Source organism: Meleagris gallopavo, chromosome 8 (genome assembly GCF_905368555.1).
Source record: "Meleagris gallopavo chromosome 8, MGAL_WU_HG_1.1, whole genome shotgun sequence".
Taxonomy (NCBI): Eukaryota; Metazoa; Chordata; class Aves; order Galliformes; family Phasianidae; genus Meleagris; species Meleagris gallopavo.
Window position 1 is genome coordinate 7,460,672 of NC_139411.1, and position 17,768 is coordinate 7,478,439.

The 17,768-nt window shown below is 39.0% G+C and overlaps 1 protein-coding gene across 2 annotated transcripts in view; it reads right to left on the bottom strand.

The window, feature by feature from the left end:
• Window positions 1–11,449: 11,449 nt before the first annotated feature.
• Window positions 11,450–17,768, bottom strand: part of CCDC6 (coiled-coil domain containing 6) — a 48,361-nt gene continuing 42,042 nt past the window's right edge. The window contains exon 9 of one of the 2 annotated variants that reach the window (XM_085229412.1): window positions 11,450–16,991. In XM_085229412.1, coding sequence (XP_085085538.1) covers window positions 16,800–16,991 — 192 coding nt within the window. In that variant the 3' untranslated portion in view covers window positions 11,450–16,799. The remainder of the gene's footprint in view (window positions 16,992–17,768) is intronic. The other variant, XR_014884696.1, reaches the window with a different exon arrangement.

Sequence of the window (17,768 nt, forward strand, 5' to 3'; positions counted from 1 at the left end):
TATAATATACAAATAATCAATCCACCTTCATAGAAAATAGCATTCACAAGGAAATAAAATCTATTTCCCATTTCTGAGCACTGCACCTCTTCCTGAGCTGTTGTACATATCTGAATAGGCCATCTGAATAGTTTACTTACCTATAGGAAGGTGGACTGGCTTACATGACATCGGCTTTTTTGTTTTCCATCACAAATATCAGACCTTTTTTCATCCACTGCTGAAAGTAAAAACGTGTTATGCAGAAAATAAAAGAACCAGGTCTTTACTATTTCTGAAAAGCAGCATTAACTTTACAAAGCAAGTACCAGAACATCCCCTCTGGTGCCATGCTACAAATCCAGGGCTGACTGCTGCAATAATCAGAGCCATGACACAGGGCATGATGAGGTGGCAAAAACGCATTAGAGAAGGTCCTTTAAGAAAACAATGACACCTTTGTTACACAGAACTATCTCCAGCATCTGCTTGTCAAACGCATGACATGGAGAGGGCTGTTACCAAACACATCACATGCCTCATGATTTCCCAGTGGGACTCGGTGTACAATCTGTGTCAATTGATTGCTCTAGAAACGCTCAGGTACTCTTCAGGGGGTAGCTGTTAGTCATTGTTAAGACTGCTTAGAATTTCAGAATGGCTTGGGTTGGAAGAGACCATAAAGATCATCCAGTTCCAAATGCTCTGCCATGGGCAGGGTTGGCACCCACCCAATGAGGCTGCCCAGAGCCCCATCCAACCCGGCCTTGAATGCCTCCAGGGATGGGGCATCCACAGCTTCTCTGGGCAGCCTGTGCCAGTGCCTCACCACCCTCTGAATAAGGAGTTTCTTCCTAACATCTAACCCAAGTTTTCCCTCTCACAGTTCAAAGTCATTCTCCCTTGTCCTATCACTATCAGACCGTACAAAAAGACAGCCCCCCCTCCAGCTTATAAGCTCCCTTCAGGTAGTGGAAGTTGGCAACGAGGTTTCGCCTGGAACCTTCTCTTCACTAGGCTAAACAAGCCCAACTCCCTCAACCTTTATTCCTAAGAGAGGTGCTTCAGCCCAAGCACTTGTGGCCCTCCTCTGGACCCACTCCAACAACTCTACAGCTTTCTTGTGCTGGGGGCCCCAGGTCTAAATGTAGTACTCCGGCTGCAGCCTCACAAAGGCAGGGTAGAGGGAGACAATCACCTCCCTTACCCTGCTGGCCACCCCTCTTTCAACGCAGCCTCTGTCCAAGGAGACGACTTCAACTCCAGAGCAGAAATAATGACCATCTCAGCATACTACAAAGGAAGTATTTTTGTCAAGGTAGTCATAAGGCATGGCACAGATACTGGAGACAGCCTCTCGGAAACAGTGTTTGCCTATTTCTTAATGAAAATTCATCTACTTGCCACTACCACGTGCTGAAATGTAATGGCATCCATCGATCAGGCAGGAAGGATGATGTATTTGTCTCTCTGCAGACTACACACACACACTTTTCATCTTGCCAGAGTATTAAGTTAATAGAGTTGTTAGCTTTTCCCTCACTCAGTTAACTACATTAAAATACTGAGGAAGGCATTTATATTCTGTCAACAAGATTGAGAGGTTAATAGGAGCAGTATGAGACAACTAGTGACCTAAATTCATCTCAATGCAATCTCATTACTTCAATGTTGTCATTTTTTTTTCCTTGCCAGCTAAGTTGTAGCCTCATTTCCTATATTGCTCTTAGTCTAATCTTGCATTGTCACAGGCTGAGGCAGATTTCAAATTACACTGGATTTTTGTAGTCATGCTTACAGTTTGTTACATAGCACATTCTAAAGCAAATCACAATTTATCTCTAAATACCTGTGAAGTGTCCCCAAGGGCCTGTGTTTTTTATCTTTGTATTGCCAACACAAACTCAGTGGAAGGATGTAAAGGAAAGGAAGGTTCCACAATGGAAGAGGTTTATTTTAAACCCATGTTAAGCTGCCACCAGGCTTGTCTAAATATAGATTTGTCTACAGTAAACACCCTTAGTCTGCATTTAGTGCAGACACGCAGAGTTCCTAAGGAACAGCAAGGAGGCTTTGCATTCACACCCAGGCCCAAGATAACTCAATCATAACCAATGTCCAATAAAAGTTTGTAAGCTTGTTTATGTATGTAGGGAGGAACAATAACCAAGAAAAGCTTACCTCTACTGTTGGCCTTGTACCTTTGTCATCTGCGCTTTGGGAAGCTCCATGAAGGCTCTCATGATGAGTAGCATGCTCACCAAGGGGCTTCAGCTTTCAAGACCAGTTCTTCAAATCATCATAGTTTGCAAAGGACAGGTAAGTGTGGTCTGTGCAGACGTTCCTTGAGCTTCTGCAGTGGCTTGCATGCCCCCAGGCAGGAGGCAGCTTGTGCTGGACACGTGTTGGTCCTGGCTCTGCCCAGTCAGAAATCCTGCCACCTCTGCCTGGGGTTCCTGCTAACTCCTGCCTCTTGTCCTCCACTTGCTAATACTTGCTTTTGCTCTGGCTTGCTAATCCTTGTATTCAGCTAAATACTCAACTGTATTGAAATCATCTGTATCAAGTACCAGCAAGCTAGCCACATCTGTGAAGAGCTTGGACAATTTACTATCACTAAATTAGCTTAAAAGTTATTTGCTCTGACAACTACAATGTAAACATAACTGGTTCCACACAGTACTCTGATACTCCCTCCAAGCTTGCATTAATTGTGCAGCAGTGACTGTGAAGAGAATTGGAAACCTCTGTGTGTTTTCTTGATCAGAGCTGATCATTTTATTCATACAATAGCTTCCTTAGTAGAAAAGGTACAAATGTGAACAAGCATACTTTCACTGAAACAGTCTGGAGACTCCTTTGTACTCTCTTTAAACCAGGCATAAATGTGTAACTATATTTATGATAAACCTCATTTGACTTTTCAGCTTTGCTACCAGACTACTAGATCAGGACTGATTGCAGGCTGTATTTCAGCAGACTAGCAGATCTGCCAAGATCTGTGAGTACTGTGCTGTTGTGCTGACTCAGAGCCAGAGCCGTGCAGTGTCAGCACCTGGGATGGTTCCAGACCTCAATGTAATGCGAGTGTTCACCTCTGAGATACATCACCTACCAATGAAATCACGTAACAAGATCTATCTTTGAAACCTTTACAATCTGGTTTGAGGTAGAATATTTCAACTTGTCCAGCAACTAGTGAAACAAGTAGACAAAGTAGAAAACAAAACCGTCATTAGCACGTATGCATGTTGCATACTCATTTCTGTCCTTAAAACAAACTAATGAATGTTTTTGCTTTGCAGCAGTTACCAATGCAACATATCCACAGAACGAGTTCTGACCAAATCTGTACAATACTCCTCTCTCACAAATAACACTCCTTATACGATATCACCTGGCCAGTACATCTTAAGTCTTATGGACCATCTGCTGCCCCTGCAAATCAAGCAGCAAATGCAACAATAATCATGTGGGAGTACCACTATCATTTAAATTATGAGCTCTCCAGAATGCATCAATGTTCAAGAACAGTCATTCATTTTGAGAGAGGAAGGAAAAAATTCTTCATGGCACCTGAGTTTTCAACAGCTGGTGTTAACACTTATCTCACAAGGAATGATCCTAAGACTTACTGGTATCACAGGCCAAAAAAAGAGATGTGAAGTGAAGCAAAAGAGAAGACCCCCTCTAGGAATATAAAAGGCATATACTGTGCTTTGGCATCCTTTAAGCTACAGAATCTCTGCACTCAGAAACAGAGGGTGAAACAAGCTGTGGAATATGCATATCAGCAAGGCAAAGGTAAATCGTCTGGCAGTGCATTTCAGACTAGGCAATGCCAAAGCACAAGCTTCCCACCTTGAAAGTGAGATTAGGAGGGGCAGGCTGAAAGACCAATGCACTGATGCCAGTCTCAGAAAATCCAGTGCCATTATATACATAAAGAGAGCTCCAAGTGACTGATTTAGACGGCATTCAGACACTTCTGAACAGAGGAGTGAAATACACTCTAGTAAATATAAATGGATTTTGCCTTGGTAATTTCACAGCATTTTGACATACAGTCTACATTCATTTGCAGGGTTTCTGGCTTTGATCTTCTTACAATAGCTGTTAAGATCTGATAAACTTTTGTCCAAAAAGTTACACGTGAGTCATGATCTAATTTTTAAGACGCAGAGTGAAGTCTCTACCTTGAATTCACAACATTTCGGAGCAATTTTGTTTTTCCCCAAAGCAAAAGCATGCATTTAATACACACACACAAAAAATGACCACTTTCAGAGGAAAGCTTCTTGAAAGGGTTGCACTGTGTCAAGTATGCAACAGGAAACAGAGTCCCACCTTGAAGTGCACAACACATGCTTGTAACAGTGCCATGAGACTGAGGGCTAAGCCATGGTTCTGCAGGGGCATGCAATTTGGGGATAATTCAAGCAGGCTTTTAAAGATCTTCTAAAGCATTAAAAAGCCTATCTGTTCTTATCTGTTCCTCATCCTCAGAATATGAATCTCTGTAACCATACTTAGTCCATACAGACCTTGCTGATTTGCACTGTAAATTGTTTTTAAATTGTTTTAATTCGTGTCATATAGTATTAAAAAAACCCTCATATTCTTCATGCATTTGAGCAATACTATCTAAGGACTGTTAATGTGCGCTGAAAGAAACTCAAGTTTTAGTACATCGCTCTACAAACAAGCCTTAACTCGTTAGGTACATGACATACAGAGCAGCCAGAAAAAAGTATCATCAAATTACCACGTTACAGGTGCTTTGAATGAGCATTGGTTAGAAAAAATTGAGCTTGAACTGAACTGTTCAGCTTCTTCTCTCTATTGTGAGTCTCATCTCAGAGTTTTTCTGAAGTTATTTCTCCATTGATTTATGTGGCCTATTTGTGGTTATTACTGAGAAGTTCCTCAGAAGAGCCACAAGTATCTGCAAGGATATTAAAGGGATTTGAGAGGCAAAAAAACACATTCTCTTGGGGGGGGGGGGGGGGGGAAGAGAGAGGGGGAAGGCCATTCTTATTTGGATATACTTATTCATGTATTTTGGAAATATTTGAGACACCAAGGAAAGTTTATTTTAAAAATCTCTACACAGGCTTAGAATTTATTTTTAACACATAGCATTCCCTCACAGTTAATGTTTGTGAACTGACACATATGTTACTTCTTCCTCTTTCCTCTGCACTGAATAATTATTAAAAGTAGTATCTATGATTATAGTTAGCCAAAAAGTTCAACTGACATTGACTTAATATGTAATTAGATTGCATCTTAAGTACAGGTCTTCATACAAAATACCATTGCTTCATATTGCAGTTTTTTTTCTTTTTTTCTTTTTTTTTTTTAAATAAACACCAGTGAGGAAAACAATCTCAGAGCAGATCTACCCCAGTCAAAAGGCTTGAAGTAAAACAGGTAAATAAATATGAATTTAAAAATTGAATAAGCTGACAGTGAATTAAACCTGCAATCCCAGAACATTGTTATTTTCTTTAAAGGGAAGTTTTTTTTGCCTCAGGGTAGGCTGACAAAGCACCTTAACTTTCTCCAGTTCAGAGATGGAAATCATCCTTCACAGCTCCCATTACCTGCTTTTGATGTCCTGCAGTAATTACACAAGTGCTCTGGAAAGCAAAGAGGAGCTGTGGGATCCTGGCCTCTGAGTAGAACACTTGGAAAGGGGCTAAAAAAAAGTTTTTGCTGATCCATTCCTCTTCACTGAGACCTCCCCCACCCTAGCCCTAAGGCTGGGATGGGAAAGCAGACGAGAGCATGTTAGGTTTTTATTGCTTGTTCTACTTTTGGGGATTGGTTGTGGAGGAAGAAAGTAAACCCTGATTATCATGAGGGCAACTTTAGTATCAGTGGACAGATAAGGAGAAAGCAGCATGTTGGCCCCTTTTGCCCCGTAGGAATGACGTTGCCGTGCCTTTCACTGAGATCTGAACCCCAGAGGAAGTGCTCAGTTTAGAAATCACTGTGAATTTTTCAGGAAGGTGTAGAAGACTTCAAAGCTAATTTTGAAATCCGCTGATCCATTTGGAAACTCAGTTCTCATTTCTACTTGTCTAGTTCCCAAACTATTTTACAACTGCTATTTCACCAGTGTGAACAACAGCTGATCCACAATATTTAGGTAAGTGCTAATTTCTGCTATCAATAAATCCTAGTATTTTGGGAATCAAAGATTCATTGATGTCTGCTCAATTACATCTACAAAGATTCCTTGCTATAATACATTTAGATAATATCAGGTAGGTGACTGTGCTGTAAAATAAGGAAACCACTACAAACTTTTCTTCCCAGAACAGTTTATTAAGAAGGAATCTGGAAGACAAGGGGAAAACTGAAAAATGAGAGTATTGAAGTTGTTCTGCCAGCAGCTAATGGGGCTACCATGAAATGACAGTTAAGTTTGGCAGCTTCAGTATCATTTATAAGGAAAAAAAAAAAAAAAAAAAAAAATCACTGAAACACAGTTCTGCAGTGGTAAAAGGAAGCTGCTCCAGCTATATAGGAGACTGCTAAAAGGCAATATGGACAAAAGATTCAGATCTGCATGAGAAGCAAGCAGCAGAAGATCAAAGAAGAAAAGGGCAAACAAACCTGGTAGCATGTTAAAAAAAACAAAAGAACAAACTTCTAAAGAAGTGAATCTTGTAGCCTGACAGATTCTCAGTCATGATCAGTTCTATCAGTGCCTTGTTTTTCCAGCACTTCACAGCTTTTCTAGCAAACTTATAGCAAATCGTATTACTATCATCAGACATCCTGTCTAGCTGAATACTGGGAATCTTTGGGAAATTACTTTCCTTTCATATTTTTAAAAAATACGTAACCTGGGAAAATGGAGATGCCTTGTTTGGCTTGACACATCCTGAAACTAAGAATATGTTTCAGAGTAAGAATAGTACTCAGAATATTTCAATAGTGAAATGAAAATACTTAATGAAAACAAAACAAAACAAACAAACAAAAAAAAAACCAAATCCACAACTATTAATTCCAGCAAAAAGGTCAATTTCCTGTTCAAAAAAGAGCTGGATTTCCCACTCGCTGGGTTTTTAACCAGTATAAAGGAACTTACTCTGTTCACATTGTGCCCTGTCCTCCCTTGTTATCCATCTGGCACACTCAAACTGCTGTCACGTATTAGTGGTTTGTTTCATTATTCAGATAACTTTCTGTAAAATGGAGGGCAGAGAAGTTAAGCTGTTATACATTAAAACAGAAACTAAAGAACTAAAACCTTCCTTGCCCAACAGTCTTGTCCTGGAAGCAGCAGTCTGTGTTGCATGTCGGAAGTGTATAAACCTGTTGGGGATTCTTGCTCTCAGTATATGTGGGAGGTGAAATCACAGAAGCCAATTACTTGCCTTCCGTTTTTCTTGCTTTTTTTCTTCTATATGTCTTCCCTGCCCCCATCCTTCACAAAGATAGGAACAAGCCAGGACCAGACAGACTGTGCAGTGAGGGCTCCAGCTCACATGCTGGCTGCGCTAAAGCTGTGATAGTGTTGAATCCGAAATGGGCTTTGTTTTGTGCACAGAGCTAGGAGAGGTGGTAAAACTGGCAGGACATTGATGATATTTCTAGCCACATTCATATAGGCACGGATGTTTGGGCTCGATGATCTCTTGAGGTCCCTTCCAATTCCTGTGATTCTGTGATCTCTCTCTAGAAAAACAAACCAAGCCCACCAAACACGTGTTAAATTCCAGATAAGCTAAGAATGGTGACTGTTCGCAAGAGACCACGTGTTTAGAAGAATCTAGGTAAGATTTGGGCTGAAATTACAGTTAACATGGATTTAGTGCGAAGTGCTCTCCTTTCAGTTAGGTGGGTTTCTACAACATACAATAAAAATAAAAGCCAAAGCTTTACTCTGTAGTCTTGACTCTCACAAACCATCCATCCAGTGCAGTGACACTTGAATCAGGGAGACTGCTAGGAAAAGGGCACCACATTCCCAGAGCATCTTTGGGGAGCTATTGGGGGTATTTCAGCCAAAAAATAGGTTTTGCTCTGTACTTAACTCAGAAATTAACTTCAGAGCCAGTACTCATACACTTAAAAATAAGAGACACTTCAGTCTACACACAAGTTTTTAAAAGAAACTTCATGACTTTTCACAATATAAAACAGTTATTTCAGAACCCTTAACTTTGGGATCCTTAACTACCTCCAAGAACTAACTGCATTAATAAAGTCCTTCATTAAACAGTCAAGACAATAGCCATACTAAACCTAGAGCTCCATAATAGCGTGAAGAATGTAGTAACATTTAACAGGATTAATTCCTTAATATGTTGTCATGGCTGACATTTATTTTGGAATGCAAACCCAGGTAAATAATTTAAATAAAATTTATGATATTTATGATCCACTAAATTTGCTGTAAGTTCTCTGTGCAGGACCAGCAAATAGATTACTCAACAGTTGCATACAAATATGTTTTGATAAGTAAGAATATGCAAGGATGTATTGTAAGACTTTATTCTAACCACTCATCCACAGAAACTCATTCCTAGATAGTTTCAGTCAACATTAAGATGCTACTGATATACAACACTGCAGATGTGGATTAAACACTTCAAGGCCGCCCTAAACACAGTTGGCCACATCCAGATGTTCTGTGAGATCCCTGTAATTTCCTCAACTCATCTCTACTTGAGAAGTATCTGTGCTGTTTATATCACAACCACTAGACATGAGCTTTTCCCTTGTTGAAAGAACAGAGATGATCACAAACACACATCTGAGACTATCACAGTTCACTGCTCTGGTTTCATTAAATTCACAACAGATTTTATTTTAAACAAAATTTGTTTAAAATACCTGATCTCCAGCTTTTATTCTTATTTCTAAATAATCTTTTACTCTGTATCACTCAAAGGAAAAAAAAAAAAAGTTTGTCACAGCTGGCACCACCACCAACTCACTGATCAACAAGACTTTCTCCCTTGCAGGGATACAGAAGAGGCTGTAGCCAATTCCATGATGAGCCCGCAGGCTGAAAAGCAGTACTCCCCAATACTTGCATTTAGTGTTTTTTGCATTCCGAAGAACTAATGGTCTTTCACACACATCTTAAATCTCCATCTGGGAAATGCAGGGCTGATTTCAATCTCTTCTTGCTTCTGTGCTGAAGGATGTTTTGTTCACCTCTCACCTAACACCTCAAAAGGTATATAATTGCCTATAATTGCCACAGAAAAGGTGTATAATAGTACGTGAACAACTTGATACTCCTACTGGTATTCTAGACAGAGGAAGGATTAGGCTTATCAAAATTGCTTACTTTACAATGCAGTTTCTTTTCTGCTCTCAGCAGTTTATCAGATTTTTTATTACTGCAATGCTGAGAACCTGCTTTCCCAGTACAAGTTCCAGAAGAAATAAAAAAGAATCACTTAAAGAGGAGATCACATGGACAAAGGAACTTGAAATTACACTGATCACATGCATATTCTTCTCATTTGGTCTTCTGGAAGAATTCAATTTACTCCTTTCAGTTCAGACAAATGTCAGAGAAAAGATGAAGGGCATGAAGACAGACAGCACCAGCACAGCTCATTCACCTGGTTAACGCTCTCACCAGGTGTGTCAGTGTCAAGCAAGATACTCACAAGGAGACAGGCAGAACAGATTGCTCAGCATTTGCAGCAGTGGAGAGAGGAGAATAAAAGCATCTGATGAAATACTGTGTTGTAGGAACAGAGTAACACAGAAGAGCTAGATCAGCATTTCACTGCAGAAGTACTTACATGTCCCTGCTGCCCAAGAACCTGCAGTCATCATGTTACAGGGATTTTCTTGTATATATTGTCACCAGATTAAAAGGAGAACACGCTCTTTATAGTGTGAGAAAAGAGCACAAAGTAAAGCAGCAACTCTTATTCATACATGGCAACACGGGAAATGCAGAGCAGAGAGTGCACATACAGATACGTACCAGAGCAGGAGCTGACCAAGGCAGGGACAAGTGGATCCATCCAAGCAGTTTGGTAAGACTTGGACGCTGAGTAGAATATGAGAAAAGGACAACTGAGAAGTGCTATCGAGGCTAAGATCTAAGCCCAGAAACTTGACAATACAGTAAAGTACACAAAAAGTATGCTATGCAGGCAAACTCTGTGCTAAGTTAATGCATGAATGCATACAACAATAAGAAGATGACAAAAACAGATTTCACAAGGGACAACAAAACAAAGCACCTACACAAGTTTCAGAAATGCATACCCACCACTGTTAGGTATCTAAGGCTTATAATTCAACAAACTGCAGCTGTAAGAATGCTAGGACTGTTCTTATCACTGCTTCCACTCAAAGACAGTTATCACAATGTCACAGTATCAAAGTGTTCACTACAAATAACAAAAATATCCATAAATGTATATTGATCAATGCAATGCTTTAACATAGACAAAACAGTACAAATTATGGTGGGTATTTAAGACAAATCTCCATTAGAATATGTCTAGTTCTATGTCAAAAATAGAACTACTTACCTGTCAATGTTTGATTATGTTTTATGATAAAAATCATAAAAAACTGAAACAGACTACCAGACACTACAACCTTTAGCAGTGCAAAGAAACTGGAAGGTATTCTCTTCCAAACTACAAAACAGAAAGCAAACCTTTTAATACATGCAAAAGAACATTTTTCCCTTCTCTTCTGCTCACAAACGTTATCAGAATAGAAAAGTAGCTGTACTACTGTAAACTGCTTTAGACCCCAAGAATGTACGATGGGGCCCATGTCCCAAATAATCAAATAGTACCCGTAAGGTGTGCAGGCCTACTAAGATCAAAAGTTCTTGCTGTGGCAAAAAAAAAAAAAAAAAAAAAAAAAAAAAAAAAAGAGAGAGAAATCTAACTGGAAGGAAGCTGGAGGTCAAATGTACATATTTAACTGTGAAGGAGAAAGATGCTCTCAGAATTTTGGGTGCCCCATCCCTGCAGGCATTCAAGGCCAGGCTGGATGTGGCTCTGGGCAGCCTGGTCTGGTGGCTGGTGACCCTGTACCTAGCAAGGGGGTTGAAACTAGATGATCATTGTGGCTCTTTTCAACCCAAGCTATTCTATGAGTCTATGATTTTTCCCGACAATAACAGCTCAAGAGATAGAGCTACACTCTTCCAAGATGGAAGTAAAGCTGAAGGAATCAAGTATGCATGGCTGATTATACCTTGAATATCCATCTGACCCAAAGCAAAGAGCATCTCAGGTACAAACTTTATTATACAAATAAGGTAATCCCCAGATTCTCCAATCAGCCACTTAAGTGAAAATACCAGAAACAGTCCAACTAGAATCAAAAACAGCAAAAGTAGAAAAGCACATATCTTTCTCTGATTCTTAGTTTTCATTCTCTTCACCCCAGTGATGGCAGACTGGTAGATAGAAGGAAATATACATCCACCCCATAGTCTTTCAATACAAGTAAATACAAAAAAAATCAAGTGTTTATTGGAAGTCTGCATGAAGGCACAGATGAGCTTGATTACAGACACATTGTAACAATTACAAATATATGTAAACACGTTGAGATATACAACAAAGCAGTAATACAGCTAATACAGGAATAAAATGTAACCTGTTAAAAAAAAACAACAACAAACTTTTGTATCTGAGGTTCTTTCAATTATAAGATCTGATTCACACCAACACAGTGTAATGTTTTTAAGTCACCACTTGGATTCACACTCAACAAATCTGCACTTTGACTGTTGTTATTGACTAGTGTATTTATAAATTGGATCCAAATTTGAACAGGCTTCCTTCCCTAGGACCAGGAAAACAAAGGAATAACCAATTAGACACGCATCCAACCTAGAATGAGGCTTCAGAGATTCCCTTAACACTTAAGAGCAATCACCGATGTACTGAAATTAAATATAAGCTTCAGAAAAGCTCAAGGACGTTAGTTCCACTTTTACTTGCATTTGAGGAAATTGCTGAATTTCTGCAGGAAAGGAACAGTCTACATCTGTCAGGTGATTTTTTTCTTCCTCCACAGGAGGCTTAGATTTCATCTGAAACACCTGCCAAAACAAAAGTCAGCAATCACAAACTAAAGTGCCTTGGACAGCTTAGGCTTTACCACTAGAATAAAATGCCTTTGTTTACAGATACAATATTAATTCATATAGTGAGAAAACTCACCTTTGCAAGCAGAACACTATTTCCAATATTTCTGTGGAAAGGGGAATCACTTTTTTTTATTATTTATTTTTTTAATTAGATACCAGCACCAAGAACTTAAAAAACAAACAAACAAACAAACAAAAACAACTGCAACACAGCTCTTTGAAAAATGTTGTGGTTCAGGCCTAGCCAAAGAGTACTCTGAGCAGCAACTTACTACAGGAACACGCAGTTTTCTCAACCTCAACGTCTGGCCAACTCTCCACTCCTCATCTACAAAAGCTTTATAACCTTTGGAGCCCAGCTGCAGTGAGGAAAGACTCCTGTCTGGGTAATATACGCCGAAAAAAACCTAGCATAGCTACATTTCTTCTGACTCTGCAGCCACATCATCCCAACATAAAGACGAGGTAGTACTTTTCTTTGGAGCCCAACTAGTTGAACAGGAAAGGAACAAAGATTATTCTCCCTACTGTAGCAGCTGTCTTATTAATGCAGCACCAAATCTCTGCATTTTCCCCCTCTTCTTCAGGGCACATTACTAATGCAAGCACAGGAATAGCTTCTTAAAAGAGAAGTCATATTATGAGCATATAATCCCACTTGAACTAAGACTGAATCATAAAGACCACATGATGGCACACTGAGTGACTTTCTCCAATCCACAAAGTGGCAATGTCTCTTAACCTCTGTTTGTACTGGGACTAGTGGTTTTTATCCAAAGAGAATACAAAGATATCCTGAGTACTTATTACAGTGAAACACAGAATTAAAAAAAAAAAAATACAGAAAAATAAAAATCAACAAATCTAGTTCAAATCCAAAAAAGACGGGGAGGGAAATTCACTTCATTTGAGAAGTGAGGAAACCAGATTGTCTCTATGAATACAGTTCATTTGGAAATAATGGGCCTTGTTTTCCCTCCCTTGAAGAGGGCAGTTCCTTCCCCTTAAGGGAGGTTGTTGCAACGTACACATGTATCAAGATTTCATAGCTTACACTAATAAGCCTTCTGGTTCTTTATGAGATGGCTTGAACCGGAGAAATATGCTCTGCATAGTTCATACTCTGTAGATTCCCACAGACCAAAAAGAAAAAATCTGCTATGACTAAAACAAAGGAAGCATTGAAAAAAAAAAAATGGAATAGTATTAGAACTTATACTGCTTGTAAAACTAAACATTAGAGGGGAAAAAAACAAACAAACAAACAAACCAAACCACTATAAGACTTTAAAGAGGTCCCTGGATGCATCCTCTTAGTAAGCAATAACCAATATTGAGAATGAAAGATTGTGACCTTTGCAAGCCAAAACCAGCCAAGGCTCCATGGTCAGCTTCCAGCTTCCATATTTAACAAAATACATGGAGTCTAAATGGTCTCCTGTTAACAGTGCAGCTTGCACAGATTCCAGGAAGCTCCAACATTTTAGTTGCTTCCAAGACTGTACTTTTCATTCAGTTGAAGTGCACAGAAGTTCCACTCAGACACATGGATTCGTGAACCTGAGCATTTTAACAGGACAGGGAGTCCTGTTTAGCTCTGGTACAGCAAGACAGACCTTACTGTATTTGATTGAGCATTACTTTCTTGGGAATCTCTGATAATCCTTTTTGGCCTTGGGAATATGCTCTTAGAGGATAAGATATAATTAAAACAATCTTATCTGGCTTTTAGCTGGAAGACTATCTCCGAACAATCCCATCTCTTCTTCCAAAGAACTCCTCTGGAACAAATTCTGGATAAAATGAACTCAATGCTCTACAGAGATCAGCTGCATTCCAGTGTCGAAACCAGATCCCTTGAGAGAAAAAGTAAAAAAGAAAGCTGTTTGGTTGTCAGAGAAGTAAGTACTGCTGAAACAGCCACAAGATTTATTTATTTATTTTAAACCTTTAGCTATAAACAGGCACACTCACAAAATGTTCATCACGGCTAAAAGTCGCTTCTGTGACCTTGCACAACTCGCGATGATGCATCGTGTAACCCACAGGCATCAGAAATGATGACAACAGCAGAAACCTACCCAGATGCTTCTGAGATAAAATAAAGAAGCTAAGCCAGACCTCTCTGTCAAAGGAGTTTCTCTAGCCTGTGGGAGATTCTCACAAAATCACCATTGCAGAATGATAATTCACGACTATAATTCACAAGGAAAACTGAAAATCCATTTACATTTATTAGGACATGGTTGTGCACAATTCCTTTTCTTCTTCAAAAAGTCTACAAATAGAGTTTAACACTTCTGATTGCAAGCACAAGTTTGTTCAACGTTCTTAATTAGGTAAGGCCAATTTAGTGGCTTGTTACATTTTCAGGATTTAGTATACATTTGGCAGTTCTTTACTTTCATCTGGTAACAGTTCCATTGGAATAGTATGGAGAATTCACTAAGACACTTCATAACAGCAGCTGAACTTGAGTTACACAAATTCAGTTTTGGAATATGCATCAAATGTTATTCGAGGCAAATTTCTATTTTAAGGTCTTTATACAACATTATCAAAGGCCTTCCCCCACCCCCAGCATTTATACTAGTACTACTATTGGCTCACACTCCATAGAGCCATACGGCCAAAAATCTCAAAGCACTTCAGAAAGGAGGACACCATTTTTAACAGTGATATGATCTAGCTGGAATCCTGCTTATAAAAGAATATATATTTTTTATTTGTCTTCCGCTTACAAAACCAATCCTACCTATCTTGACCTTAGTCTCACCTCTGACTGCCTGTCATCTTCTCACATGCAATCCTATCACCAATTCAGGAGCTGTGTTTAATTGCAATGCTCACAGCTGCATTTCCTCTGTGGAAAAATGAGCACCTGCCACGGGCAGTTATTTTCAGATAGAAGCACTGGTTGAATTGTAGATCTGCCACAATCTCGAGTATCACTTTATCAGAAAGTCACTGTCATAACCAAAGTAATTTGATAATGCACTTGATCCCATACTGGTTTAACAAGTGTAATAGGCTAGGTATGCATTTCTCTAAATTCTCTATGAGCCGAAACTACATAGATACAGTGAATAAATTCTAGTTTTGCCTTAAGCTGAACCTTTAACAACACTGTTTTAACTTACTACTTTGATTCAGAGCAATGATTTTATAGATATTCAGCCTCCAACTCTTACTGAATAGTTGAGTGGCAAACATGGAAAATATACGTACAAGTCTTACTATACTACCAGAATGCTGTACTTCCTTCTTAAAAGTGTCCTTAATAAAGCATTAGGCATGTCAAACAAATTTTTGTAAACAAAAGATAAATTACTCACGTTCTGCTCTGATTATAGCCAGATACATATTCTCATAAAATAAACATTCTCTTGTCATTTTCCATGGCCCACATATCCGTATAGATGAGGTAAACCACTTGAAATCATCAATAATATATAAACCTCAGTACTCAACAGGAACCTCAGGAAAAATAAAACTGAGCAAGATGTCAATACCAAGAAGTGACACTTTGTTCCACTGCAAAGTGAAACCAAACAATTTATTTGTGCTAAATGAATGCAAAGAATGTATTTGAAACACATTTCTTTATACATTGTACCGGCTTAGGCTGCTAAATAAGCATTCATTAGTGCCATGTTGTGCTACTTTCTTGTACTCTGTTTCTACCAAGTAATACAACATTTTTGGCTGTTATGCCAATATATTCCTATATGCTCATTGTATATCTTATTATCTAACAGACTTGAACATTTCAAATACTTGTTCAATCTTTGTTTTAGGGAAATCACAATTAATATATTTTAACAAGGAAAAAAAAATAATCAGCTGTTTTCTACAATCATGTTGCCTTCTGCAGCAAAAAAATCAAAGAGCACACTTCAATCAGCTATCAGTAACCTGTGGGCAGGACCACACTTAGAGCTCTAAGTTAACTGTGACAGATCACACCGTATGGACAGCTTACAGGTTAATGTAAACGTCAAGTGAAATAATCAAATCTTAAGGTCCACAAGTTGTACATTCCATATACTCCAGCAAGTCAGCTCCCTCTCCTTAAAATTCAGACTGCACCATACGTTTGAGGTGTTTTTAAACAGAAGTATGGATGTGTCCTGTGTGCTGAATTAAGCTTATTTACTATGTAATACAATAGAGTATGTGTCTTGGGCACTGATTAGGGTGACTGACTCACTTTTGCGCTAGAAGCTGTTATTTCAAATGACTGAAACGTAGTGCTAATTTTCCACAAGCTTGGTAAAACACTGTAATGTTTCAGAATTTATCAGATAGCCCATCATGCCTTTCACTTTATGCAAATTGTCATGAAAAAATATAGAAAGGTATCCCTTTAATTTTACAAACCTAGAAGCCAGGAAAATGAAGCTTTGGAGCCAAGCAAAACGACATAATGCCGTATTACCAAACAGAGTTGCAAATGTTCCAGCCAGAGAATGGACATACATGTAATTCAAGTAAACACTGATGGAAATTTTTGTTAAGTTAGTGTTGTAGACCCACAACACTGGCTGCATTTTTATACAAACGTTTACAACACAATTAACAGTGAAGCCTATATAACCTCAGTGCAAATAAGTCAAATCCAAATATGCCAAGTAAGCCTTTGGCTTTAGTAAACTGCTCCATGTTATGAGTCCAATTCTGACATACAGACTGCTGAGCACATGCACTAAGGCTGAGAGGAGGGATGCACTGAATGTTGAAAAGTGGCTGACTGCGATGCTGCGGATTGGACCGTAGGCTGCACAGGTGGAGGAGGTGGTGGCGGAGGTGGCTGCACGGGGGTCTGCGTGTTTGGAGAAGGAGGAGGAGTGGGACGTTTAAATTTGTCAGGGCTGTTACTTCTTCGTGGTGAAGGCCTCTGCAGAACAAATATTGAAATTATGTTTAACGCATTCCTTAACAACTTTAGGTGCAAGTCCTCTAATCAATGTATTGAGCTTGGCAAAGGAAAAAAAAAACAAAAAAAACAATTACATGGGGAGAATCACTTTCAAACACTGCAAGAATCACAGTACAATTTTTTATGTAAAATACATTGTTTCTCTAAAACGGAAAGCAAAGGAAAATGGAAGTATTTCTGAAATCAAACAAAACATGCATTCTTTCCAGTCAGCTTGCAGGAAATGAAAGTAAGACATTATGTCCTGAACATATGTTTACCTCTGATGATCTGCAACCTATAAAAGAGACTTGAAGAGACGCCGAAAGGATGGTACTTCTCAGTTGTGCTAGCCCAACAGCAGGCACTGATGAACTTTTAAATTTACACTGCTGGCACATCAAGTCCAAATATGCAGTATGTGACTGAGTGTGGGAATGTCCTGAATGCCAAAGCATTTGCCTGGAATCTTTAGCATTCTTAAAGACTCCTAACCTGCATACTGGAGCAAGACTGAAGCATAACTCGAGTTTTTACTCTGAGAACAAATATCACACAACAAAGACCACAATCCCTTGAGCTGCAGAAGAAAGCAGTTGATAGAAAGCTCCCCCCTCAACACAAATCACAGATCTGCCACAGCCTCTACATTTAAACACAAAGATTTAAAACCCAGTTTATATTTACAAGCCAGTGAGGAGAAAAGAATCTTAAAAGTTAGCAATGTGACAACTGTAAGTTACACTGCAGAACTAA